Genomic DNA, 26066 nt, shown 5'->3' on the forward strand with positions numbered 1-26066 from the left:
GATCAGCCAACTGCTTTCTTTAAATGTTGATGTTTTGATGACTTTTTATGAAAGACCTTTTGAAAAAGTGACTCAAATGTTCAAAAAAGCTTCAAAACATGGGGGCAAACCCCCCACAAAAATGGCGAAAGGCTCAGAAAAAAAATGACAAAAACATCAGGACGGAAAGCAACAAAGGTTTTGAAAAAAGACGACCAAAAGGTTTCAATTTCAACCCGGAAAAACCAAAAGTTGCACGGTCGACAGGAAGACGACACAAGGGTTAAAACCACTATGAAGACCAGTGAAGACCTCCAGTATATCACGACATCAAACAAAAAAACATCACGTCAGAGTCCTGAAACATCGTCTAAAATGGGTTTTCGAGCCAATATTGCTAAACTTGCACTTCCTCATATCTGAAGAATAAATCTGTTTTATGTCCGTGGTGCAATCTGAAAGAGACTCGCAATAATGACACTGCTGAAAGCTGATTGGCTGCAATATAAGTTGCATGTTGATCTAACTTTTGGTCTTTTTTCCCCATAATAAATCAAACCGATTAATCAATTATCGAAACATTTAAATTTATTGTGGTAGTTGACAGCTAATCGATTCATTTTTGCAGCTCTACACTCACTGTATCAGGCTGTTTATCAATGCTAAGTGCTGTTATTAATGCTAACTGCTGTTATTAATGCTCACTGCTGTTATTAATGCTACTGCTGTTATTAATGCTAACTGCTGTTATTAAATGCTAACTGCTGTTATTAAATGCTAACTGCTGTTATTAATGCTCACTGCTGTTATTAATGCTCACTGCTGTTATTAATGCTAAGTGCTGTTATTAATGCTCACTGCTGTTATTAATGCTCACTGCTGTTATTAATGCTAACTGCTGTTATTAATGCTAACTGCTGTTATTAAATGCTAACTGCTGTTATTAATGCTCACTGCTGTTATTAATGCTCACTGCTGTTTATCAATGCTAAGTGCTGTTATTAATGCTCACTGCTGTTATTAATGCTCACTGCTGTTTATCAATGCTAAGTGCTGTTATTAATGCTAACTGCTGTTATTAATGCTCACTGCTGTTTATCAATGCTAAGTGCTGTTATTAATGCTCACTGCTGTTATTAATGCTCACTGCTGTTATTAATGCTCACTGCTGTTATTAATGCTAACTGCTGTTATTAATGCTAACTGCTGTTATTAATGCTCACTGCTGTTATTAATGCTCACTGCTGTTATTAATGCTCACTGCTGTTATTAATGCTCACTGCTGTTATTAATGCTCACTGCTGTTATTAATGCTAACTGCTGTTATTAATGCTCACTGCTGTTATTAATGCTCACTGCTGTTATTAATGCTCACTGCTGTTATTAATGCTAACTGCTGTTATTAATGCTAACTGCTGTTATTAATGCTAACTGCTGTTATTAATGCTCACTGCTGTTATTAATGCTCACTGCTGTTATTAATGCTCACTGCTGTTATTAATGCTAACTGCTGTTATTGATGCTAACTGCTGTTATTAATGCTCACTGCTGTTATTAAATGCTCACTGCTGTTATTAATGCTCACTGCTGTTATTAATGCTAACTGCTGTTATTAATGCTCACTGCTGTTATTAATGCTCACTGCTGTTATTAATGCTAACTGCTGTTATTAATGCTCACTGCTGTTATAAATGCTCACTGCTGTTATTAATGCTAACTCAGGGCTGCCAACTCTCACGCATTGGCCGTGAGACACACGCATTTGACTGGTTTCACACGCGCACACGCCACACCCCCGATTTCTCACGCTGAAGTGTCAACCCGGTCGCTCAAATTTATGAAAGATGAGTTTATCTATGTTTTTACCTGTTGAGCCACTTGTGATAGACTAGTTGTGCTTTCAGAGACTGTGAGGGGCTTCAAGAGCGCTCCCTGTCTGTGGAATTTTCAAATTGTCGCAAAATGAGAACATTTTTTTTCACGAGCCATCCCAGGTGCATTTCCCCTGCTTCAGGTATGTGCTCTGAGTATTACAGACCCGTCCGGCGCTTCAGGTATGAGCTCTGATTATCACAGACCGTCCGTCGCTTCGTGTCCACTCTCTCTGTAAAGATGGAGGTGAGCAGCGCGGCTGGTAGTGTAGCAACTTCAGTTCATTGTAGTGGACTCGCTCTGGGGGGCAGTGACGCGTTGCATCCATGCGTAGACCTCCGATAAAGAGCAGCGTACGGACACCTCTAAACTCTGTCAGAGACCAGAGACCCAAATGGGCCTCTGCGTCTATCAGACGGTCTGAATGAGATCCACCATATCAGCGGAGCAATGACAGCACAGCAGACTATATTATACTATATACTATATTACAACTCTCCACATCTCGGACAACAGAGATGGGAGGAGTTATGTGCACAAGTTGTAAATATGAGCAGAAATCTGGTGAAACACACCTGAGCTATACTAGCCTATAATACTATAATATATATATATATATATATATATATATATATATATATATAAAATATTACGATACTGCAACGTTGGGCCACTATTGTGCTCTCTAACCACTGCATCTCTAAAGTAACTGTAAATAATTAATTTGATGTTTTTTAAAATGAACAAATAGTCTTTATTTTCACAAAAAAGTAAAACAGTAAGTGGGGCCAGAGGATGAGGGCCAAACATTTCTGAACATTGGCACAAAGGTTAAGGATTAGAATTTATGTAACTCAGTGGTTCTCATTCTTTAGAATTTCAGTGGTCTTAGTTGATCCCTCAACATTAATTTAACTTTGGACCTGTTCACCACAGACCCAAATCTTCTCAGCTGTTGCTGACATATGCTACTGTCTCTTCATGTGGTTCATTATGTTTGGCACATTGTGTGGGTCAGTTCTTATATCATAAGAAGTTAATAATGTAAATGCTGAATGCCCTAAAACCTGTTGATACAACAACACAAAGGCTCCTAACCCTACCGTTTTGCACATATCATGTAAGACTCATGTAAGCAAAAAAACTCTCCAGAAAGTGCCATTTAATGGTTTATTTTTCAACTTTTTTTCCTGGGGGGGCATACCCCCAGACCCCCCTAGGGAATCCTCCATCCACCCACATAAACCAAATCCCAATTTAAACCCTAAAGGATAAAGACCAAAAGAAATTGCTTTGTACGCGGCAAAATATGGGTCGGCCCCCCCAAAATCTCACTCCAAGGTTTTTGGAAAAGTTGGCAGCCCTGCTAACTGCTGTTATTAATGCTAACTGCTGTTATTAATGCTCACTGCTGTTATTAATGCTCACTGCTGTTATTAATGCTCACTGCTGTTATTAATGCTCACTGCTGTTATTAATGCTAACTGCTGTTATTAATGCTCACTGCTGTTATTAATGCTCACTGCTGTTATTAATGCTCACTGCTGTTATTAATGCTAACTGCTGTTATTAATGCTAACTGCTGTTATTAATGCTAACTGCTGTTATTAATGCTCACTGCTGTTATTAATGCTCACTGCTGTTAATAATGCTCACTGCTGTTATTAATGCTCACTGCTGTTATTAATGCTCACTGCTGTTATTAATGCTCACTGCTGTTATTAATGCTAACTGCTGTTATTAATGCTAACTGCTGTTATTAATGCTAAGTGCTGTTATTAATGCTCACTGCTGTTATTAATGCTAACTGCTGTTATTAATGCTAACTGCTGTTATTAATGCTACTGCCTAGCCGCTGGAGGGAAACACCTCCCTTTGATCAGAAACATGTGGCCATTCAGGGTTTAGAGCCCCCGGGGGGGATGGCCTCTGGTACCTTCTCCTGACATGCTGTGTCTCTGACGTACAGTCTAATCGCTCCTTCTGGTTCACTGGCTTCATCGGGTCCATTAAAGGGGGGGGTTGGGACGGAGACTCTGTGTCTTCAGCATATGAACTCATTTCAGATGAGCGTCCATTTCGGCCTGTGTAATACAGCATAACAAGTCGGAGCGGTATAGGAAATCCTTCATACCAGCTGCTATCAGACTCTATTCTGGGCAAAAATAACTCTCCTTTATTTATATTTCTGTATTTTAACTCATTGGTATGGATATTTTTGAGTAAATGTGTGGTGTTATGTCTGTCTTGAAGCTGCTGTGACACTATCTATCTATCTATAATGTAATGATCTCTCTATTGTGTGTTATGAACAGGGTTCAAAATGAACCTTTATTGTCCACCAGCCAAATGGCTGTGTCAATGTTCAATTTATTACCAGCCACTCAATAGATTACCATTGTTTGTTTTTTGTTGGGTTCAGCATTTTAAAGAAATAACTAAGAAGACATTTGAGAACCCTTTTTGCAATTATGGAAGCACATAATGTAATCTGAAAACTGCTGCCCTGGTTAAAAAAAACAAAGCAACGGATCCCAGCTGGTGTTCTGTCTACATCGGAGTGCAATGGGGATTTCTAAGTGACCCCAAACGTTTGACCGGTAGTTTATATTTTAGTGTGTAACCTTTTGATATTTATGTACGTCCGTTAAATGAGTTGCTACAAAGCTAATTAAGACTCCCAGCTCCACACAGCTCTCTCTGGATTTGTCAGTATGGCTAAGAAGATTTGAGTGAAACTAGATATTGCTAGTGATCTCTTCTGAAGAGTCCATCATGTTTTTTTTAATCCTCCGTGTCCTCCTTGGCTACTAGCAACTGCGTGAAGAATTCACAATTTGATCCTGAATCGGATCGTGAGTATAGTGTGGCGTTACATCCCTAGAAGCAGCCCTATGTTAAACATTAGCATATTATCATTTTCATTTTGAGCATTTTTCCATGCTAGCATTAGCAGCTAGCTCAAAGCACTGCTGTGCCTTTGAGCTTCCACGAGCGGCTAGCATGTTCTGCAGAATTCTGACTTCACTTAGGGTTCATTTGCAGCCCTGTTGGTGTTAATGAGGAGTCGTTCTGTATTGGCCCCTGATAGATGACAAGTAAAGCAATGACACTTTTAGTTGAACTGTGTGTTTATATCTGTCTGTTACAGATGCTTTGACAACATGTGGTAGCAGCCAGTTCCAGTGTGGGAACGGGAAATGCATCACGGCCAGATGGGTGTGTGACGGCTCAGATGACTGCAGCGACGGCACCGATGAACTCCCCGGTACCTGCAGTGAGTATGGCGCGTCACGCAACATGACAATAGACGCGATATGGCGATGCATTCACACCTGTCCCTACCCACAATCCCTCAGTGTGATGATTTTATAGTCTCAGTTATAGTTTTTCTGCGTATTTTTCCCTTCCAGTGGCCAGAACTTGTAGGCCGACAGAGTTCAGCTGCACGGACCGCCTTAACCAGTGTATACCGAGCTCCTGGCGCTGCGATGGAAAAGCCGACTGTGAGAATGGAGCTGATGAAGACAGCTGTGGTAAGCCGAGTCCACGACACACACACATCTGTCTTACTGTTTCCTCAATCAGATGTGATTTATTGCTCTCAGAATCCACATCTTCCTTCTCTCCTCTCCCTGCTATGAAGTGCTCCTGCTGGGGTGTCACGATTTCAACTTTAAATCGGAAGTCGATCAAAATGAGCTTTCGATCTTGATTTTGATTTTGAAATCAGAAGCCGGATTGGCGATTGCCCCTTGTACAGCTTTTTGTCTCCACCACCACAAACTAAAACAACAGACACAGTGTAGCCGCCTGGCAACATTTTGCCTTCCACGTGAGGGAGTTTTATAAGCAAACAAAGGAAAAGCATGTTGGCTCCGATGGGACTCCATGGTGCCTTCAGGTGCATCACAGTAAACTAATGGTGCAATCAACTGCACTACGGGAAAACTCAACTCAAAATTGTTGTTGCTAAGTTCCCTTCTACCATCTAATGGATCTAACTATGGCATTGTTGTCCCTGTCAAAAAAAAAAATTTAAGTTGCGCCCTTGTTGCTCACCTGGTAGAGCGTGCACCCCCATGTACCAAGGCCCAGCCCTTACCCCAGCGGCCCAGGATTCAAATCCAACCTTCGGCCCTCTGCTGCAGGTCTTCCCCCTCTCCCCCCCCCCTTTCCTGTCTGCAGCTGTCCTGTCAATTAAAGGCCAAAATTACCCCAGAAATCATTAACAAATGTTTTTCTTTAAATTTAATAAATTGAATGTCAAATAGAATTGTGGATATGAAGAATCGTGACATGTCTAGTTCCAGGTTTAATTCCAGGTCTAGTTCCAGGTCTGGTTACAGGTCTAGTTTCAGGTCTAGTTCCAGGTCTAGTTCCAGGTCTAGCTCCAGGTCTAGTTCCAGGTCTAGTTCCAGGTCTAGTTCCAGGTCTTTCATTCCTCTGACCGCCCCGTTATGTGTCTTCCCCCTTAGCGCCGAAGCAGTGCACAGGCACCGAGTTCCGCTGCGGGAACGGCCAGTGCGTGTCGTCCTCCTTCGTGTGTGACGACGAGGCCGACTGCGACGACGGGAGCGACGAGGTCTCGTGCCCCGTCGCCAGCTGCAGCCCCGGGTCCTTCCAGTGCAACAGCACCGCCTGCGTCCCCCGCCTGTGGAGCTGCGACGGCGATGTCGACTGCCCCGACGGCTCCGACGAGTGGCCCCAGAACTGCGGTACCAAGGCGCCCGACTCCGCTCCCGCCCATCAGTGCTCGTCCCTGGAGTTCCGCTGCGGCAACGGAGAGTGCATCCACGGCAGCTGGAAATGTGACGGAGGAGCCGACTGCCTGGACCAATCAGACGAAGCTGAGTGTGGTGAGGATGATTACTAAAAATCCTTCTTTTCCTCTTGGGTGACACTAGTCATGTTTCCATTTCCAACGTATGTACATGCACCTTTTAAAGTACCGGATTAGAAAATGATAATGGAAATGGCAAAATTCGCAAAGATGTTTTTTTTTAGGTGGTTTTTGCATTTTTTCGAAAAGAGTTGATGCGCAAAATGGGAGATGGAAACAGCTTTGCTGAATAAGTTGTGACGTAGCAAACTTGTAAATCACAGGACTAAAGTCCCGATATCCATCGAATGGGGCAAGGATCGGGAAATGGGTTTCTCTTTTTGTCTTGTTCAATTTTATTGCTGCTAAATTTTGTTAACAAAACATTTTCTTCAATAACAGCAAAAACCAAAAACACACAAACAAGTAAACGCACAAGAAATACAAGCAAACAATAGACAATGATTATATAGTAGTATATGGTAATATATTATATGGTATATGGTAAGTATAGTAAAAGATCGATACTTGGCGCCTGTGTATCGATACAGTATTTCCACTGAAAATATCGTGAAACTATGCTGTATCGATTATTTTTCCCACCCCTATTAATTACATACTGTCAGTAGTTTCATCGTGTCTTGTTCACACGTTTCTACCCGTCTCTACCGTCCCTCTAGCACGTCCCACTTGCCGTCCTGACGAGTTTGAGTGCGGCGATGGCACGTGCATCCACGGCAGCCGCCAGTGCGACCATCAGCACGACTGCAGGGACATGAGTGATGAGGCTGGCTGCGTCAACGGTACCAATCTCTTCCTCTACAGTTTTCTATCGTGGTTGCTGGCAGTTCAATGCAGAAATCTCTAGTATGTGTCTGAAGCTGAATCTTTTGTTTTTTTTATCAGCCACCCAATGCGAGGGCCCGACCAGGTTTAAGTGCCGCAGCGGGGAGTGTATCAGCATGGAGAAGGTGTGTGACAAGCACCGGGACTGCAGGGATTGGTCAGATGAGCCTCTTAGGGAATGTGGTGAGCACCGCGGCTTCTCATGCATAACTGTCTCGTTAATCACTACCTGTGTGTGAATGAGGGTGTCTGCAGCTTTAAATTGATAGTGACTGCACATCCTCAGAAAAGAAAGATGGTTAACCATTTCCTGCTCCCATTGCAGGCTTCAATGAGTGCCTGTACAAAAACGGAGGCTGCTCGCATATTTGCAATGACCTGAAGATTGGCTTCGAGTGCCTGTGTCGTCCTGGATTTCACCTGGTGGACACGAAGCGCTGTGAAGGTAACACCCTGCCACACAGTTACACTTATAAAAACGCTTTTTTATGTTCTCTAAGTCTCGCATTGCCAGCTCTGTCACCACAGTGATGGGGAGTAAGGTCTGGCTGCACCACAAAGGCATTCTGGGACAGGAGAAAAATGCCAATTCTTTAAACCAGGGCTTCTCAAAGTCTGGACCACGGTCCGCAATTGGACCGAACGACAAGTCAATCCTGGTCCAGCCCGTACCTTGCTTTACAAATGCAAAACCTTTCATAATTTGTAATGTTTTCTATTTTTAGATGACCAGTAAATTGTAAGTGACGTTGAAGATACAGTAGTAGTATAACAGACTGTAGTTGCAACCCCCCCTCCCTAAAAAGATGAATAGTTTTGGACTTATTTTTACATCTGAAACAAATTTGTTATTAGAGAGAAAGTATGCTACAAAGGTAGTGGTATTGGTACCAAAGTTTCCCACTGAGTGGTTCCTTGACGGTATAGTGTTTTTTTTTATTACCAATCGTTTCGGACTCCTGACTTAGATTTTTTTTTTTACATGCAGACCTTTCAGTGATGCGTTTGGGGACCCCTGCTTTAAACCAATCACTATCGTCTTGGGCGACGTTAAGCTCGGGTTGCAGCAGCGGCGGCTCTGCTAAACAGTCTCCCGGAAAAAGATGCGCCACATAAAAATGAAATGAAGTTAACTGTTGTCACGCTGCCACACCGTGAGCTATTTGAATTAGCTGATACATGGTTACACCTCATTACCGTGTGGATTTCCTCCACAGTAGTCCCACCAGTCGGTCCCAAAACGCCCCAGATAGAGAGGAAACGCTGTGAACATATTCTTTTGTAAATCTGTACAATCACTTCCTGAAAGAACCGAGCAGGACCTGTTGTTGAAGATCCAAATCTTCTTCAAAACATGACATGTTCAGCGTGTAGCGTACTAGCTCAACGGTTGGTTCCCATAGCGAAGGACACGGCGACACACAGAGGGCGGAAGGTAAAGAACAAAGCCAGACATCAGATGCTGGATTTCAGGCTTTATATCCTGGAAATGTTCTTCTGTTGATCCAGACTAATGTTCTCTCTCAGATTAACAGATAATGTTGCAATCTGTTTACTCTGACGCAACCGTTTCCATGTCCCTGTCGGCGCCCCCATATCCAGATCCAGAGGGGTCACGTAAATCTGGCAGACCCAGTGACTCAGCATGTGTTTTCTTTTCCCTGTCACGTGCGTTTCATTTTATTTTTCTTCATTTCTGTGACTCAGATATCGATGAGTGTGCCAACCCGGACACCTGCAGCCAGATCTGCATCAACCTGATCGGCAGTTACAAGTGCCAGTGTGAGGAGGGTTACCAGGTCGACCCGGCAACCAAAGCCTGCAAGGCCATCGGTAAATATCAGCTCTCTGTCTTCTTTCCCGAGTGTCTGCTTCAATAATATGTAACAATTTAAAGATAATGAATAACTTTTGTTAATAATAAATTGAACTCCCTCATCTGTTCCTAGTGTGGATCAGTCTGTGCAAGGCTGCTACTGAAATGTGAAGTCTCCACTCTTTGTGTGTCACAAAATAGAAACTTTGCTTATTTGAAGCTAGAATCTGAGAATTTAGACTAATTGACATTTGTATTTATTTATTTCATTATTTTGAGCGTGTCAAATTCCACGTAAAAAACACAACGTCCGTTTGTTGAAAACCTATCCAACAAAATATTTATATTTATTTATATATTTGAGAGAAAAAAGAGAGAAAGAGATAACATAATTCATAATTTTCTTCGTTTTACATGCGTATAAAGAAGCAGGACGTGTAAATGTGTGTAATCCTACCATAATTAAATCATTATTTACCAAAACGTTGGCAATTAATTTAATAGTTGACATTAATCTTTGTAGCTTTTTGAATGGGGGTTGTGTATGCTTGTTTTACCTGTCCCCCCGGGGTCAAAATTTACATTTTTTTCAAACACTGTGTGGACATTTTCACGTTTTTGTCCCTTTTGTTTTGCTTGCTTTTTTTTTTTTTAACGTTTTTTTATGCTTTTTTTCCATTACCACTATAATATTCAGCACTACTCTACTATTCACAACCAGCTTGTTATCACTAGTTTTACACTTATTTTTTGAATTCCTGGTCAATTAACCTCATTCATATGAAATTATCTAATTTCTGTGTTAGAAAAAAGCAGCATTTTTTTGAATAATTTGACTAAAAGTTAAGATCAGAGTAATGAAGGCAATGGACTGTCACAGATATGTCAAAGTTTAGCCAGGATAATGCTATAAAATTGAAGAAAACACCCAAAATTCAATGAACGTCAAGATCTGATCCTTTGTTTCACTCATGAAGAGAGTTGAAAGGAACCATCAGTGTAATTTTGGGACAAATTGTCTGATGTGTGAAGAAAAACAAATCAAATTTCCGTTTGATTTTAAATATCCCCACAAAAGTACTGAGAAAATCACCTGTCCGCTCTGATTTTTTTTTTAGGTACAATCGCCTACCTTTTCTTCACCAACCGTCACGAAATCCGAAAAATGACTTTGGACAAAAGTGAGTACACCAGAGTGATCCCCCGTCTGAAGAACGTCGTGGCTCTCGACATGAACGTGGCCACCAAAGAGATCTACTGGTCGGACATCTCCCAGAAGAAGATCTACAGGTGAGATGCAAACGAAATCAGAATAAAAGCAGTGTGTTTTTGTTCTTTCCTTTTCCCGCCTGACGCCCGGCTCCTCACTTTTCAATCCAGAGCTCAGATGGACTCGGCCGAAGACCCCGCTCACCACAGCGTGTTGATCTCCAGCGGCATCGATGCCCCTGAAGGCATCGCGTTCGACTGGATCCACGGTAACCTGTACTGGACGGACAGCATCCGCAGCAGCGTCAGCGTGGTGACAGCTGACGGCAGCCGCCGCAAGACTCTCTTCCACCAAGGCTTGTCCAAACCTCGCGGGATTGTGGTCGACCCCCACAGCAAGTACGTCTCACAATGCCAAGAAAAGCCCAGGGACTAGACTTCGACTTAGACCTAGACTTAGGCTGAATCCCATTCCTTCCCCTTACCCCTACCCCTTGGCCCTTACCCCTACCCCTTGGCCCTTGAAACCAAGGGGTAGGGGTAAGGGGTGAAAACATACCCTATGAATTGGGACACCACTTGGTGACATCACCATACAGTATTGATCACAAACCTCCAAGATGCCGTCTAGGTCTGTTGATTGTGTGGGTTTGGACAACAGTGTTATATATTTTATAGTTATTTTAGGTTCACTTTGGTAGTGCAGAGTACTTATCTGTGTAGTACTTAGGTCTGTTTGCAATACAAATGTGTATACACATGCATCATGTGTACATATACATACATATACACCCTGTATACATGGTGTGTGTATATCTGTTTCAGTTATCACCGTTTTGAATGTCATTGATGTTCACAAAAACTTTTTGTTGACAAAAATCTGTCTTTATTGGTGATAAATTGAACATAACAGGCAAAAACGTTACATAAAATAATGTTACAGAACCATTGTCAACTATTAGAACCATAACTAACATGTCGCACACAATAAAAGGCACTCATATGTGTAAAACTAAAAAAATACACACAAGACCACAAACAACTACACACACACTACACTGTTGTAGCTACAGCTGCTCTGATATTCCAGACCAGTCTGGAGCCTTTTGGCCAGTAACCCCCCCTCACATATCATCAGTGTCCCATATCAAAACCAACAACAATATAACAAGTGCATGAACAATGAACAGGAATTAATTAAATATTATTACAATATAGTAGGCTACCAATGCAATAATGAATGGGTACAACATGAACATATGAATTAGGAAAGTCTGCTCGTTTGCAGCCCCAACCTGGATCAGCTGCTGTGTCCTCCTGTGTCCTCCTGTGTCATCCTGTGTGAGACAGGGCGGTATATGTTAAGCACGTAGCGATGTATCATAGACCGTTAATATATATCTAGCTATACAATCTATGCGATCTATACAGTCCATTCAAGGCAAAAATATGTGGGACTGTTCAACGTTAGCGTTAGCGATTAGCGTTAGCGATTAGCGTTAGCATTGCAAGCTAGCGATTTTTAAAAAGTTTCAGTTAGGAACATGGGTACACATGTACAGGACTGCATAGACCCACAAAACAAGACTGTCGTAACTTTTTAATCAATTATTTAAACCTGAAAGTACTTACATTCATGTGTCTCTCTGGTTGACGCAGCAGCCACACACTGCCTGTGTGTTTTCTAGTGAGGTCGCGTCCACACTAGATCCGTAGGGGTATACAGCCCTTGATCCATGCCCTACCCCTAGCTCGTAATACGTATTGGACCGGCACTAGGTGCCGCGTGAACGCGCAAAAGGTAGGGGAAGGGCCAAGGGGTAGGGGTAAGGGGAAGGAATGGGATTCATTCCCTTACCCCTACCCCTTGGCCCTTACCCCTACCCCTTGGCCCTTGAAACCAAGGGTAGGGGTAAGGGGTGAAAACATACCCCTATGAATTGGGACACCACTTGGTGACATCACCATACAGTATTGATCACAAACCTCCAAGATGCCGTCTAGGTCTGTTGATTGTGTGGGTTTGGACAACAGTGTTATATATTTTATAGTTATTTTAGGTTCACTTTGGTAGTGCAGAGTACTATCTGTGTAGTACTTAGGTCTGTTTGCAATACAATGTGTATACACATGCATCATGTGTACATATACATACATATACACCCTGTATACATGGTGTGTGTATATCTGTTTCAGTTATCACCGTTTTGAATGTCATTGATGTTCACAAAACATTTGTTGACAAAAATCTGTCTTTATTGGTGATAAATTGAACATAACAGGCAAAAACGTTACATAAAATAATGTTACAGAACCATTGTCAACTATTAGAACCATAACTAACATGTCGCACACAATAAAAGGCACTCATATGTGTAAAACTAAAAAAATACACACAAGACCACAAACAAACTACACACACACTACACTGTTGTAGCTACAGCTGCTCTGATATTCCAGACCAGTCTGGAGCCTTTTGGCCAGTAACCCCCCCTCACATATCATCAGTGTCCCATATCAAAACCAACAACAATATAACAAGTGCATGAACAATGAACAGGAATTAATTAAATATTATTACAATAATAGTAGGCTACCAATGCAATAATGAATGGGTACAACATGAACATATGAATTAGGAAACGTCTGCTCGTTTGCAGCCCCAACCTGGATCAGCTGCTGTGTCCTCCTGTGTCCTCCTGTGTCATCCTGTGTGAGACAGGGCGGTATATGTTAAGCACGTAGCGATGTATCATAGACCGTTAATATATATCTAGCTATACAATCTATGCGATCTATACAGTCCATTCAAGGCAGAAATATGTGGGACTGTTCAACGTTAGCGTTAGCGATTAGCGTTAGCGATTAGCGTTAGCATTGCAAGCTAGCGATTTTTTAAAAGTTTCAGTTAGGAACATGGGTACACATGTACAGGACTGCATAGACCACAAAACAAGACTGTCGTAACTTTTTAATCAATTATTTAAAGCTGAAAGTACTTACATTCATGTGTCTCTCTGGTTGATGCAGCAGCCACACACTGCCTGTGTGTTTTCTAGTGAGGTCGCGTCAAACGTGAACGCGCAAAAGGTAGGGGAAGGGCCAAGGGGTAGGGGTAAGGGGAAGGAATGGGATTCAGCCTTAGACTTCGACTTCTCTTTATTAATCCTTTTGGGACTCCCGTGAGGAAATTGAAAATTCCAGCAGCAGTTTTTGCAAGAAAAAAATAGATAAAAAAGACAATAAAATAAAATAAGTAATAATAATAATAAGAAGAACAATAAAAACATTTGTCAGATAATGACAAAAAAGACTATAAATTATTATCAAAGAGTCAGTGTTGAGTCCAGTGTTAAAGTGATAAAGTGACCAGGTATTAATGTAAGTCCAGGTGTGTGTGTATGTATGTATGTATGTATGTATGTATGTGTGTATGTATGTATGTATGTATGTATACTGTATGTATGTATGTATACTGTGTGTATGTATGTATGTATATGTACTGTATGTGTGTGTGTATGTATGTATGTATGCATGTATGTATATGTACTGTATGTGTGTATGTATGTATGTATGTATGTATGTATGCATGTATGTATATGTACTGTATGTATGTATGTATGTATGTATGTATGTATGCATGTATTGTCCTCTCTGCCCTATTTCCTCCTCCCCCAGAGACTACGTTCATGTGCACATAATAACCAGTTTGGGCCGTTATTACAAAAAAGACAATATTCCAACTAAGCTGTTTACATGGCTCAAAGGTGTTTTTAGTCCTCAACGTCTCCTTCCAAGTAGCACTGCCACCAGGGTCCTAACCTAAACCCTAACCATAACCATTGCTTAATCCTAGTGCCTTCCAGGCAGGTCAGCCTTTTAAATCTAACGAGTTATAACACCCTATTGATGATTTATGAAGGGTTTACAAGCTAAGTAATAAACTAATTACAAACCATTGTTAAAACCTTTAACAATGAGGTAGCGCTATCGTAAAGTGGTATCTATTCCACTAATATTCCCAATTACATGCAGCTGTGTTAAATAGGATTTTTTTTAAAGGTTTTCAACCGGTGGCGTTCTTGTTGGACTGGACCTTCTTTATAAGGTCGCCATTGATATCCAAGATTTTTTTCATAATGTTCGTGTTGCATCTCTACCGCAGCCCTGCAAACTGTTAGCTGGTTTGTTTCTGTCACAAAAACTGATTGAGATGTAGATCCTGAATCGGCTGTATACATGTCCACAGAATGTTTCTAAAACCTGAATAATACCGGCACATCGCACACGTCTTAATCAGAAAATGCTAAATTCAGAAAAAGTTCTAATTCGGAATATCCTCATGGAAAGTGCTATTTACAAATCAAATTCAGATTATTACTGTGTATGCAAAAGTACCCAGGGATGCCTTTTTAGACTCCTGTCTTCATTGGTGTCCTTTCTAAATGATGTATTTTAGTTTTCTGTGTTTTATTGACGACATATCTATGTCCTCCCAGCTTCATTTACTGGACCGACTGGGGGAATCCCGCTAAGATCGAGAAGGCAGGTCTCAACGGAGGAGACCGCACCGCTCTGGTCACTGACAACATTGTGTGGCCAAATGGAATCTCACTCGGTAAACCCTAGCATGCCACGTCTCTCTGGTTTCAAGTTTTTTTGTTTGTTTTTATCTGTTGATGTGAAAGCCAGTGGTCTGACCTGTCTCCTTCCCACCCAGACCTGGTGAACCAGCGGCTCTACTGGGTGGACTCTAAGCTGCACACCCTCTCCAGTATCGACGTGCAGGGCGGGGGGCGACGCACCATCATCGTTGATGAGCACAGGCTGGCTCACCCACTGGGCCTCACTGTGTTTGAGGTACATGTTGTGAAACCACCTGATGAACTGTTACGAATATATGTCAATACAACAGGTCAGTTCAGTCACTTCATTATCCCAGATGGGAAACTTTATCGGCAGTCAGGGGCACAAGATAAAAAAAAAACGCAAAGCACACAACAATAACACAAAAATCTTTCCTGTACATAGTAGTTTTAGTAGTTTATTTTAACATGTAAAACATTAAAATAACAAATATATATACATACATTCATGCATACATATATATAATTAAAATGACAGATATACAAGGTCATTTACTTCTCAGCACAATCTTCCAAAATGATTTAAAGTCATTCAAACAAGAAATTCCCAGGAAGAAGTTCAAAAACAACTTATCAGGTCTTACCCACTTTCTCTACTTTTATCCTTATGCTTCACTTATTCACACATCATAGACACAGATGCATACATACATACCTACACGCAATGTATGTACTCAAGAAAAAGTGCCAGACATGTCTCCTCACTTCATGAATAAATAGTAGTACTCCTCACTAGTGTTACTCTGGCCCCGGTCTCTTACATGCACACGTTTCTTTATTTTTTTTGTTCTTCTAGGAAAAAGTGTTCTGGACAGACGTCAGTAACAACGCCATCCTCAGTGCAAACCGGCTGACGGGTGAAGACATCACGCCAGTGGCAGAGCACCTGACATCCCCAGAAGACATCGTTCTCTTCCATAACCTCAAGCAAACCGCTGGTAAGAGACACAACACAGACACCTGCTGTTCAAAAAGGTGCTCACACACCAGAGCATGTGAGCACTGCAGTGTTAACAGCTCTTCTCCAAGCTAGGGAGGGGGCAGTAGCTCAGTCTGTAGGGAGTTGGGTTGGGAACTGGGGGGTCGTAAGTACAGAGTGTGGACCGGTAGCTGGAGAGATGCCAGTTCACCTCCTGGGCCTGGTGCCAAGGGGCTCTTGAGCAAGGTATCGAATCCCCCTCACCCGCTCAGGACAGCCCACTCACTCTCAAATCTCTCCATTAGTCCATGTATATATATGTCCTGAGCATTCGTGGATTTCAGGCCTGTGTGTAGTGTGTAGATTGTAATGTCCCCATGAGGGATCAATAAATAGTATAAATTATTATAAATTAGAACTAGAAGTGAAACAAGTTGCAAGATGACACTGTACTCTACATCAATATAATTTTATAACATGCTACACAATGCAAGGGGAGAGGGAGAGAGATCCTGTGCTGACGGCAGAAGAGCTGTGGACATTGATTACTTCATGGAAATCAGTTACAATTAGTAGTTTGAAGTAGTTAAATTTGTAGCTAGCCACCTTTTTAGAAATAAAGTTGCTCAGAGGTTCTGAAAAGTCCCTTAATTCAGCAAGAAGGTGGCCAAGTTGGCAACACGGTATGCTTATTGTTGCTGTGAGTTTTTTAAAAGGTGAACACCGCTCTCATGTCTAAACATAAATAAGTAGCTAACCAAAGCAGGTGCTTAGCTGGTTAACTAGTTTCTCTGTTTCCAGCTAGTTTGTGAGCTTTAGAGGAGCCAGGCTTGTTGTTGACCCCTTTTCCAGTTTTTGTGATAAGCTAAGCTAAACTTATTAGTTTATATATAGTGCACAGACATGGATAATCCTCTCATCTAACTTAAGCGTATTTCCCAGAAACTATTGCTTTATGATATTGTTGACAATGGCTTCAAAATACATAAAGCAGTTAAACTAAAGTAAAAAGTCCTCCTGTTTTTCCATTGCAGGGAGGGATTGGTGCCAGGTGTCCGGCTGTACATTCTTGTGCCTGGCAGCTCCTCAAGTGGGTAGACATCCCCCCAAATACACCTGCGTCTGTCCCGATAACATGATGTTAGCCAGGGATATGAGGACGTGTGTACCTGGTATGTAAATGATCAAAGAGCAGATTCTCTTGAATTAAATCGAGAAGAAAATGACAAAATCCAAATTTTTGTCTTCTAAATTAATACAATATTGACTAGTTCACACCCTCGTATTTCTGACTGTCACTTTCCTCCTTTTGCTGTTCTTCACCAGCTGTTCCAACACCTGCAGCTCCCGTGCAGCCTCATGTTCCAGCAACCGACCCCCCTCGTCGGCCACCAGTGCCAGCTAGCACCACGCCTAAGCCCCTGGTCCGAACCACGCCTAAGCCCCTGGTCCAAACCACGCCTAAGACCCTGGTCCGCACCACGCCTAAGCCCCTGGTCCGCACCACGCCTAAGCCCCTGGTCCGCACCACGCCTAAGCCCCTGGTCCGCACCACCACAGTGCCCGTCATTATCACCAGCCCTGCTGCCAAGCTGGTGCCAAGCACCATCGAGCCTCCTGTAAGGACCACCACACCTGAGCCAAGGACCGCGTCACCCCAGCCTTTGAAACCTAAAATTCTCCAGACCACGACAGAGACTCCGGTCACCTCTCCAGGCAAGTACCATAATGTTTTTTCAGATAGTTAATATCAAATTGTGTAGATGGTTTAAATTCCTTTTCACCATTTTAAGCTTTATGTTTCAAGTTTGCATGAGTGCATTGTCCTCAGCTCTGACTTAAAACATTTACATGCACATAATATTCTGTTTTTTGCCATTATTCCGAAAAAGACAATATTCAGACTAAGCTGTTTACATGGCTAATGAAAGTAAATATTCCACTAATATTCCTGCTTACCGTGTAAATGCAGCCATCCCTCTTTCATTCCACCTTCTTGAAATGGTCGGCGTTATGATGAATGTCAAGATGGAATATGCCGTTTTCATGATCCGTATCAAATTAAAGACCTCAGAATATGCTCATTTTCAGGTTGATAATTGTGTTAAGAGGTTGTACCAGACTATGATTACATGGTTTAATTAGCAAAAAACACTTTATTTTAGTCATACTGTACATTGCTGCAGCTCCTCTTTTCACCCTGTGTGTTGAGCTCTTTGTTTTAGCTACAGAGTGAGACATCTCACTTCTGTTCAATCTTTGTTGGGTATCAAACATCGGTAGAAACGAGATAAGGACTACTAGCCAGTCAGAAGCAGAGTATGAGGGCCCTGACAGTACCTAGGTAAGGACTACTAGCCAGTCAGAAGCAGAGTATGAGGGCCCTGACAGTACCTAGGTAAGGACTACTAGCCAGTCAGAAGCACAGTATGAGGGCCCTGACAGTACCTAGGTAAGGACTACTAGCCAGTCAGAAGCAGAGTATGAGGGCCCTGACAGTACCTAGGTAAGGACTACTAGCCAGTCAGAAGCAGAGTATGAGTATACATGCAAAGGTACTCAATGTGGACAGTGCAAGTCAGCTTCATGTGTCATTAAAAACATTCTCATTATATTATATATAACACATTATTATCCTTCCTTCAGATTTTCATCATGAATTAGCTGCAGCTGTCCCCAACCCTGCCTCCGACGCCCCGATAGCTCTGTACATCGCATTACCTCTGGGTGAGTTGCTTTGGCAACCGCTGCAAAGCCAGCTTTTTCTATATAATTTGTAATTTATAATCATCATGCTTAACCCGTTCTCCGGATCTCTCTCCCTGTGTCTGCCTCCCGTAGCGATCGTCTGTCTGGTGGCTGCTGGTGCCGTGCTGCTGTGGAGGAACTACAGGCTGAAGAACACCAACACCATTCACTTCGACAACCCCGTCTATCAGAAGACAACTGAGGACCAAGTGCACATCTGGAGGAGCTACAGCCTCGACGGGTACTCCTACCCAAAAGTACGTCTAGTTTCATTCACAGTCTACACTTCAGAATGTTTGAATTCATAGTTTGTTGTAATCAGCACGCACGCTACCCTGTTGGTGGTGTCTCATCTCTGACACCACCAACAGAGAGTCCAGATCCACCCCCCACAACGTCCCTGGCCTTGCGGATCAGATCTGGACTCTCTGTTGGTGGTGTCAGAGAAGAGGACGCTGTCCAAACTACATGCCATCTTGGACAATGTCTTGCACCCACTCCACGGCTTGCTGCTCATTCACAGGAGCACTTTCAGTGATAGACTCATTCTCCCAAAATGCACCACAGAGCGCCACAGGAAGTCATTCATCAAACTTTATAACTCCTCCGTCTAAGTGTCCAACACACACACACACTTAAAGGTTAAAACTGGACAATTTTATCTGTTTTGTGCAATAACACTGGCCTGAAATCTGTGCAATATTTAGCTGCTACTATTATTATAATTATTATTATTATTATTACTTTTCACCATTGCAACTCCTTAATTGTGTTAATTATGTAAATACTGTATCATAACATTCCTTTAACTATGTAAATACCGTACATATCCACACTCCTTAAATTTCTTTATTTATATTTCTACTCTGATATTTCTACTATTTGTGGAACTGCAACACAGAGTTTCCCTTCGGGGATCAAAAACGTATTTTTGATTCTGATTCTGATTAAAAGAATCTGACGTCCTTTTAATTTTCTGTCCTTTTCAGAGACAGATTGTGAGCTTGGATGAAGAGGCGGACAATCCCGCCTTCGCAGACAACTGAAGTACATCAAGTCGAGGCTCCGTGATAAGCTACCTTGGACGTCCTTTTGTATTTTTACCTCACACGGCACAAAGATAAGGAATTCAAAGCCAGTGTCAGAACCACTATATCCTCAGAGACGAACAAACGCTCGACAGTGGGGGAAAAAAACAGGGTCCAACACATTTTTGTTTTTTTTTCCTCATCAAGTTTACAAGTTTACAATCCATTCCTCATCAAATCATATCAAGTCAGCAGAAGATGAAGGATTCCTCAATTCACCTTTTTTACTCGTTATCCTAACTGTGTGATAAAACTGGAGAACAGGTCACTGTTAAAGGGGCCGTACTCGAAATACAGACGGAAAAAAAACGTCCGTTCCGTAATACGCAAAACACCGAGGTTTTTATTCCCGCCCATTTGTGTGATGTTGTGGAAGTTTCTGTACAGCGAGGGAGGAATTTGAGCCAGAAGAGACCCTGTTGAAACAAAATAAAGAAAGGCTGCAAACTGGATTAAAGGTTTAAGGTATTCGGTGGAAGGGTTTAATTGTTTTCTCCAGAGAACAATCAAATGACGAGAACAGCTTTCACAAGGAACAGAGTTACAAAGTGGCCACAGTTCTGGTAAATACTGTCAGTAATACACTCCTTTATATCCAGTGCCCCCCCCCCCCCCCCCAAGAGGAAAAAATATCCTTAAAAATGTCTCCAAAACAGTTAAATCTGAAACATAACAATCAGTGGACCTCAGGCGGACAGTTGGAGCTCTTACGTATTTCTGAATCTGCCCCTCGGGTGTCCAAGTGTCTTGACCGGTCATTCTATCTTAGCTGAAAAAGGACATCTCGTCTCTTGGATAGGCTCTGGTCTCGACCTGGGACCTGCTAAGGTCTCGACCTGGGACCTGCTCTGGTCTCGACCTGGGACCTGCTAAGGTCTCGACGGACTGCTCTGGTCTCGCCTGGACCTGCTAGTGACCTGACCTGCTATGTCTCGACGGAACTGCTAGGTCTCGACCCGGACTGCTATGTACACCGTCTAGCACTTTTCTTCAGCTCAGCAAACCTCAGGATGGGTGGAGTCAAACGAACCCAGCTGTCTCCCATCAAGGACAAACACACAGATGACAGATACAGAAGTCACATACTCTGAGAGGCATTGGAGATCTTATTATGAATAATTAATATAAAAATCATTGGTTAAATGTAGTTTTCCCATTACATTCCCCCCCTTTTAATTACATACTAATCACAACACAATTGAAAATTACTGAAAAGACACGCACCACTCTGCATGTCCCCAAAAAATGTTTTTGTGATGAATTTAAACCTCTTAGTTTAAGCTACAACTGCACTCGCAGAACTAAACCTGGAAACAAAGACCAGATAAACTCGGGTTACAACACACACAGAGGGCGTGTGACTTCATTTTCTACTCAGGACGCCATTACTCCACTATGTCGGTACAGAGCAAATATTGGTTTGCTGCTGTAATAATGTTGAGTACAGCCCCTTTTAAGCCACTTAAAGTCTTGGTTTTCATGCAATAAGTTGAGAGTCCAACATGTGTAACGTTGAGTTCACACATAGGTGTAAATATCACTGTTAGTTATTTTTGTTCACGGAACATTATCAAAACCTTATTTGCCATTTTGGCCACTCTGATGTCTGTATGGTAAATACAAGGCAGCCATCATAGACCGTATAAAATATCCGTGACGTCACACATGGGTTTCCAAAGACTCAACGTGTGCTCAGGCTGCTAATCCCGAATCTAAACCTGACTTTTATCCCATAACTATTCTATGTCGAAGATATTTCAGTTATGGGATTGTTCAGCTGCTGCCAGATGTCCCTTACTTTCCGCGGGATGTCCGTCACCCTCCTCTTTCTTTGTTTTAGCGTTATGAACTCAATTTGGGAAACAATCCTCCGAGCTAGACCCGACAATCAAATTATGAAAAAAAAAGTACGCTGCGATAAGCATGTGCCAGTTGACTTCAATAAGTCTCAATAATGTGTGCGTGTGTGTGTGCGCCGATTATTTTCTCGATTAATCGATTAGTTGTGTAGTCTGTGAAATGTCAGGAAAACTGTGAAAAATGTTGATCAGTGTTTCCTGAAGCCCAAGACAACGTCCTCAAATGTCTTGTTTTGTCCACAACTCAAAAATATTCACTTTACCGTCCCAGGGGAGAAAAGAAACTAGACAATATTCACATTTAACAAGCTGGGATTTTTCCTCATTCATGCAAAAATAATCACTCGAAAGCGATTTAATTCAGCATCAAAATAGTTGGTGATTAATTTAATAGTTGCTAATTGGTTTGTCTTTGCAGCTCTACCATCATGTGGTCACAACACGGGGGGGTTTTCAGCAGCAGTTTTTTGGTTTCAGAGTTTCCCCCGAACACTTTTTCCAGCTACTCCTTCTCTTGATTTGTGATTTCCCCTCTCTACGCCCCACTCGGGAGGACCGGTGCATTCCTCAGGCCTTGGTGCACCCACGTGTGACCAATGGGGCCATGTTGAATCATCTGCATCATGGCACGTGTATATATTTACATCCTCTCTCAGGACCAGCACTTCAACTTGCCCCTGCATTCCTGACTAAAGACAGCCATGTGACCTATGACGGTTTTACAGACACTTTCTCCACTGCAGTATGAGCTCCTTTATCTATATCGCTGACTGATGTGTGCCTTTTTTAATGACTTTATGTTCACATGTTAACGTTGGTGCTATTGAACTCAGTGGATATTTATAAAATCGATGTCTCTTACCGTTTACAGTGCTACGTGCAGGCGAGGTTATACCTAAGAAAGACGTTTTTGGGATGTGTGGGTTGACCGTAAAAAAGAAAACATGCTGTACACAATGCCATTTGACATTCACCGACCAACAGTGCCGTTAAAGCGTGTAAATATAATGTTATAATGTATAATATTTGTGCTTCATTGGTTTTTTTTGGTAATAATGTCTGTGTTTTAGACTGTTGTGAACTTTAAACACATGCTGTACATAAATAAATGCTTCTATTTATTATAGAATAACCACTGTCTGGGGTCAGTTTTTGATTTACACTTGTGTTGTTTTCCCGTCAAATTGAAAATCAACACTTTTATTGACGCTTTTTATCAATCTTTTTCTTACATTTGTGTCCTTTTTCTTCAATGTTTGTCACTTTTTTTGACATTTTTAACACTACGTAACACTAACTTATTAACTTTAGTTTTACAGTTATTTTTGGAATTTATGGTCAATAAACCTCATTTATAGGAAATTATACCTAATGTTTGAGTTAGAAAAGTAGAAATTAGGAATTATTTAGACTAAAATTAAAGGAATGGATGTTGATGATAATCACAGACTGGAATATGTCAACTTTTACTCAATACTATTTCAAAACACTTCCATTTGTTTTTCCAAATGCTATTAAATTGAATAAGACCCAAAATTAATGAAAGTAGAGATGTGTACTTGCCATAAAGCGTTGTGTGGAATCAATCGTGTTATTTTGAGGAATTAAAAAGAACATTGATATAGGACAACATGAGGACAACATGAGGACAACATGAGGGTTAACCCTTACTTTAATGCAGCTTGGTAACAGTCACATTTGTTCATTTAGAGACCAAACTAAATGCTCTTGTGTAAAAAGTTCCCTCCGTTTCCTCTACTGTTTTCATTACTTTTAGCTATTTCAACCATTTATCTGTTACTTTTAGCTATTTCAACTGTTTTCATTACTTTTAGCTATTTCAACCATTTATCTGTTACTTTTAGCTATTTCAACTGTTTTCATTACTTTTAGCTAACTATTTCAACAGTTTTGTTACTTTTAGCTAACTATTTCAACCATTTATCCGTTACTTTTAGCTAACTATTTCAACTGTTTTCACTACTTTTAGCTAACTATTTCAACCATTTATCTGTTACTTTTAGCTAACTATTTCAACTGTTTTCATTACTTTTAGCTAACTATTTCAACAGTTTTGTTACTTTTAGCTAACTATTTCAACAGTTTTGTTACTTTTAGCTAACTATTTCAACCATTTATCCGTTACTTTTAGCTAACTATTTCAACTGTTTTCATTACTTTTAGCTAACTATTTCAACCATTTATCCGTTACTTTTAGCTAACTATTTCAACTATTTAATCCATTACTTTTAGCTAACTATTTCAACTGTTTTCATTACTTTTAGCTAACTATTTCAACTGTTTTCACTACTTTTAGCTAACTATTTCAACCATTTATCCGTTACTTTTAGCTAACTATTTCAACTGTTTTCATTACTTTTAGCTAACTATTTCAACAGTTTTGTTACTTTTAGCTAACTATTTCAACAGTTTTGTTACTTTTAGCTGACTATTTCAACCATTCATCCATCCCTTTTAGAAACCCCTTACTTTCCCTCTCTGTGTTGTTATCGTGGGTGGATGAAGGGTTGCTATGTGGCAACATTTTGAATAATGTGCAGCAGTATGCTCCAATGTTTTCATACAGCAGCTCTGGTATGTGGACATGACTCCAGGGGTGTTTTTGGTTGTTATTCTACGGAAACGAGACCTTTTTCCTAGAAAGTCAGGATACAGTGAATGGCGAAACCACACATTTCCTAGAAAGTCTCCCACAACGTGAGGCCACAAAAAAGGAAAAGTAACAACACAAGTCTCTCTCTATTTCTATTTATTTGCACAACAAATGACAAGATACATCAACATGTGAGAGCTGAAAAGTATTTTACAAAGTTGATACTCGGGAGAATTATTGAATACATTAATAAATACCCTTTCTAATTTGGTAATTTTTATGTTTTATGTTCACGCTTTAACATATGTTTGCATCATTGTCAACTTGAGATTGTCAGATGAAGATGTAGTATATAGATTTATTGGTTGGTAAATTTATTATTGTTCACTTTGAAAAATGCAATGAGTTTTAAGTAACCCTCTATGAAGATCAGATCAAATTAAAACTACTTTGACAATCCTGTGGCCATAGCTTCATTTCATTTCATGCGATGCTTTTGTTGTTTTCATTGAAATCCATGTTTTGGGGGTGGCGTTACGGCTATCTGACAACACAGAGAACGTAGGGGAAACAAACCGCTTTGTGACCATGCTGACGATCTGCGGTCAAACCAAGGCCATCAATAGCCACGTCACGTGCAAAGTTCAAGGCCGAGGAAGAGTGAAGGCGTAAAGCTGATAACGTGAGTCAGGGAAAAGAGACACGTGAGTGAACACACACGCAGTTCCTGCCCAAGGAAAGAAAGAAAACAAGCACTAGGAGGGATTCCAGGATTTTTTAATTGGGGTGGCAGGGGACCAATACTCCGTCAGGGGGGCCCAGGGGGCATAGCACAGAAAATCTGTTTATGAATAAACAAAAGATTGGATAGGATAGAACAGCACAATGTGATTCTGCTGAGTAAAACAGCACATGCGTTATTAATTTCACTTGTTTTCATTTTAAACTAATAGTACAAGACATATTCTCTATGGGCTCAGTCGGCCAACAATCACAGTGCTGGCTCCATGGTATCAGAGCTTTGGATAGTTGTCATGGAAACATTAATTGGTCATGTGACAAGGCCTGGGAAGATACTCCGAAAGGTACCCTGATCCAATGAAATCCCAAATTGTCAGATTGACTGCACTCTAGTCCATGGATGGGAGCCGCCCCCTCTGAGGAAAATACTGTTTATGACTATTAATAAAGCTATATATATATATATATATATATATATATATATATATATATATATATATATATTTATGGTCACAGGTTAATATAATTTATATTATGCTACCTACTCTTGCTTTATTACTCTAATTACACATTCAATTTAATTTTAACGTCACTTACACCGCAATATTGTTTCTTGTATCATGGCATCCGCACTTTAAAATACCTTTATTTGACGCCATTTTGCTTACTTTTAGTCTACCATATAATCATTGTCTATTGTTTGCCTGTAGTTCTGGTGTGTTTACTTGTTTGTGTGTTTTTGTTTTTTGCTGTTATTGAAGAAAATGCTGCTGCTGTAATTGCAAAATGTCCCCGTTGTGGGATAAATAAAGTATAATCTAATGTAATCTAATGTAATCTAATCTAAAATGTGGCGTATAAACCGTTCCTGATCCAACCTGAGTTTCAACACTTCACTGTCAAAGCA

The 26066-nt window shown here is 41.1% G+C and overlaps 1 protein-coding gene across 1 annotated transcript; it reads left to right on the plus strand.

Moving 5' to 3' along the window:
* The first annotated feature begins 3689 nt into the window (after nucleotides 1-3689).
* ldlra (low density lipoprotein receptor a) lies at nucleotides 3690-20243 on the plus strand. Its single transcript, XM_032536423.1, has 18 exons — nucleotides 3690-3783; nucleotides 5003-5128; nucleotides 5265-5387; nucleotides 6330-6710; nucleotides 7354-7476; nucleotides 7580-7702; nucleotides 7845-7964; nucleotides 9227-9352; nucleotides 10454-10625; nucleotides 10716-10943; nucleotides 15044-15162; nucleotides 15265-15404; nucleotides 15987-16128; nucleotides 17144-17281; nucleotides 17436-17825; nucleotides 18756-18836; nucleotides 18951-19114; nucleotides 19847-20243. The coding sequence occupies exons 1-18, from the start codon at nucleotides 3690-3692 to the stop codon at nucleotides 19901-19903; spliced, it is 2847 nt and encodes a 948-aa protein (XP_032392314.1). The 3' UTR covers nucleotides 19904-20243.
* The last annotated feature ends 5823 nt before the right edge of the window (nucleotides 20244-26066 follow it).

Source organism: Etheostoma spectabile, chromosome 15, assembly GCF_008692095.1.
Source record: "Etheostoma spectabile isolate EspeVRDwgs_2016 chromosome 15, UIUC_Espe_1.0, whole genome shotgun sequence".
Classification (NCBI taxonomy): Eukaryota; Metazoa; Chordata; class Actinopteri; order Perciformes; family Percidae; genus Etheostoma; species Etheostoma spectabile.

What these genes read in the sequence shown, in the direction of transcription:
- ldlra (XM_032536423.1), top strand. Translation starts at nt 3,690, where the DNA reads ATGCTACTGCCTAGCCGCTGGAGGGAAACACCTCCCTTTGATCAGAAA. An exon ending in TCCCAGAAGAAGATCTACAG is followed by an intron (nt 10,626 to 10,715) that starts GTGAGATGCAAA and finishes TTTTCAATCCAG; the next exon opens with AGCTCAGATGGACTCGGCCG. An exon ending in TATGAGGACGTGTGTACCTG is followed by an intron (nt 17,282 to 17,435) that starts GTATGTAAATGA and finishes GTTCTTCACCAG; the next exon opens with CTGTTCCAACACCTGCAGCT.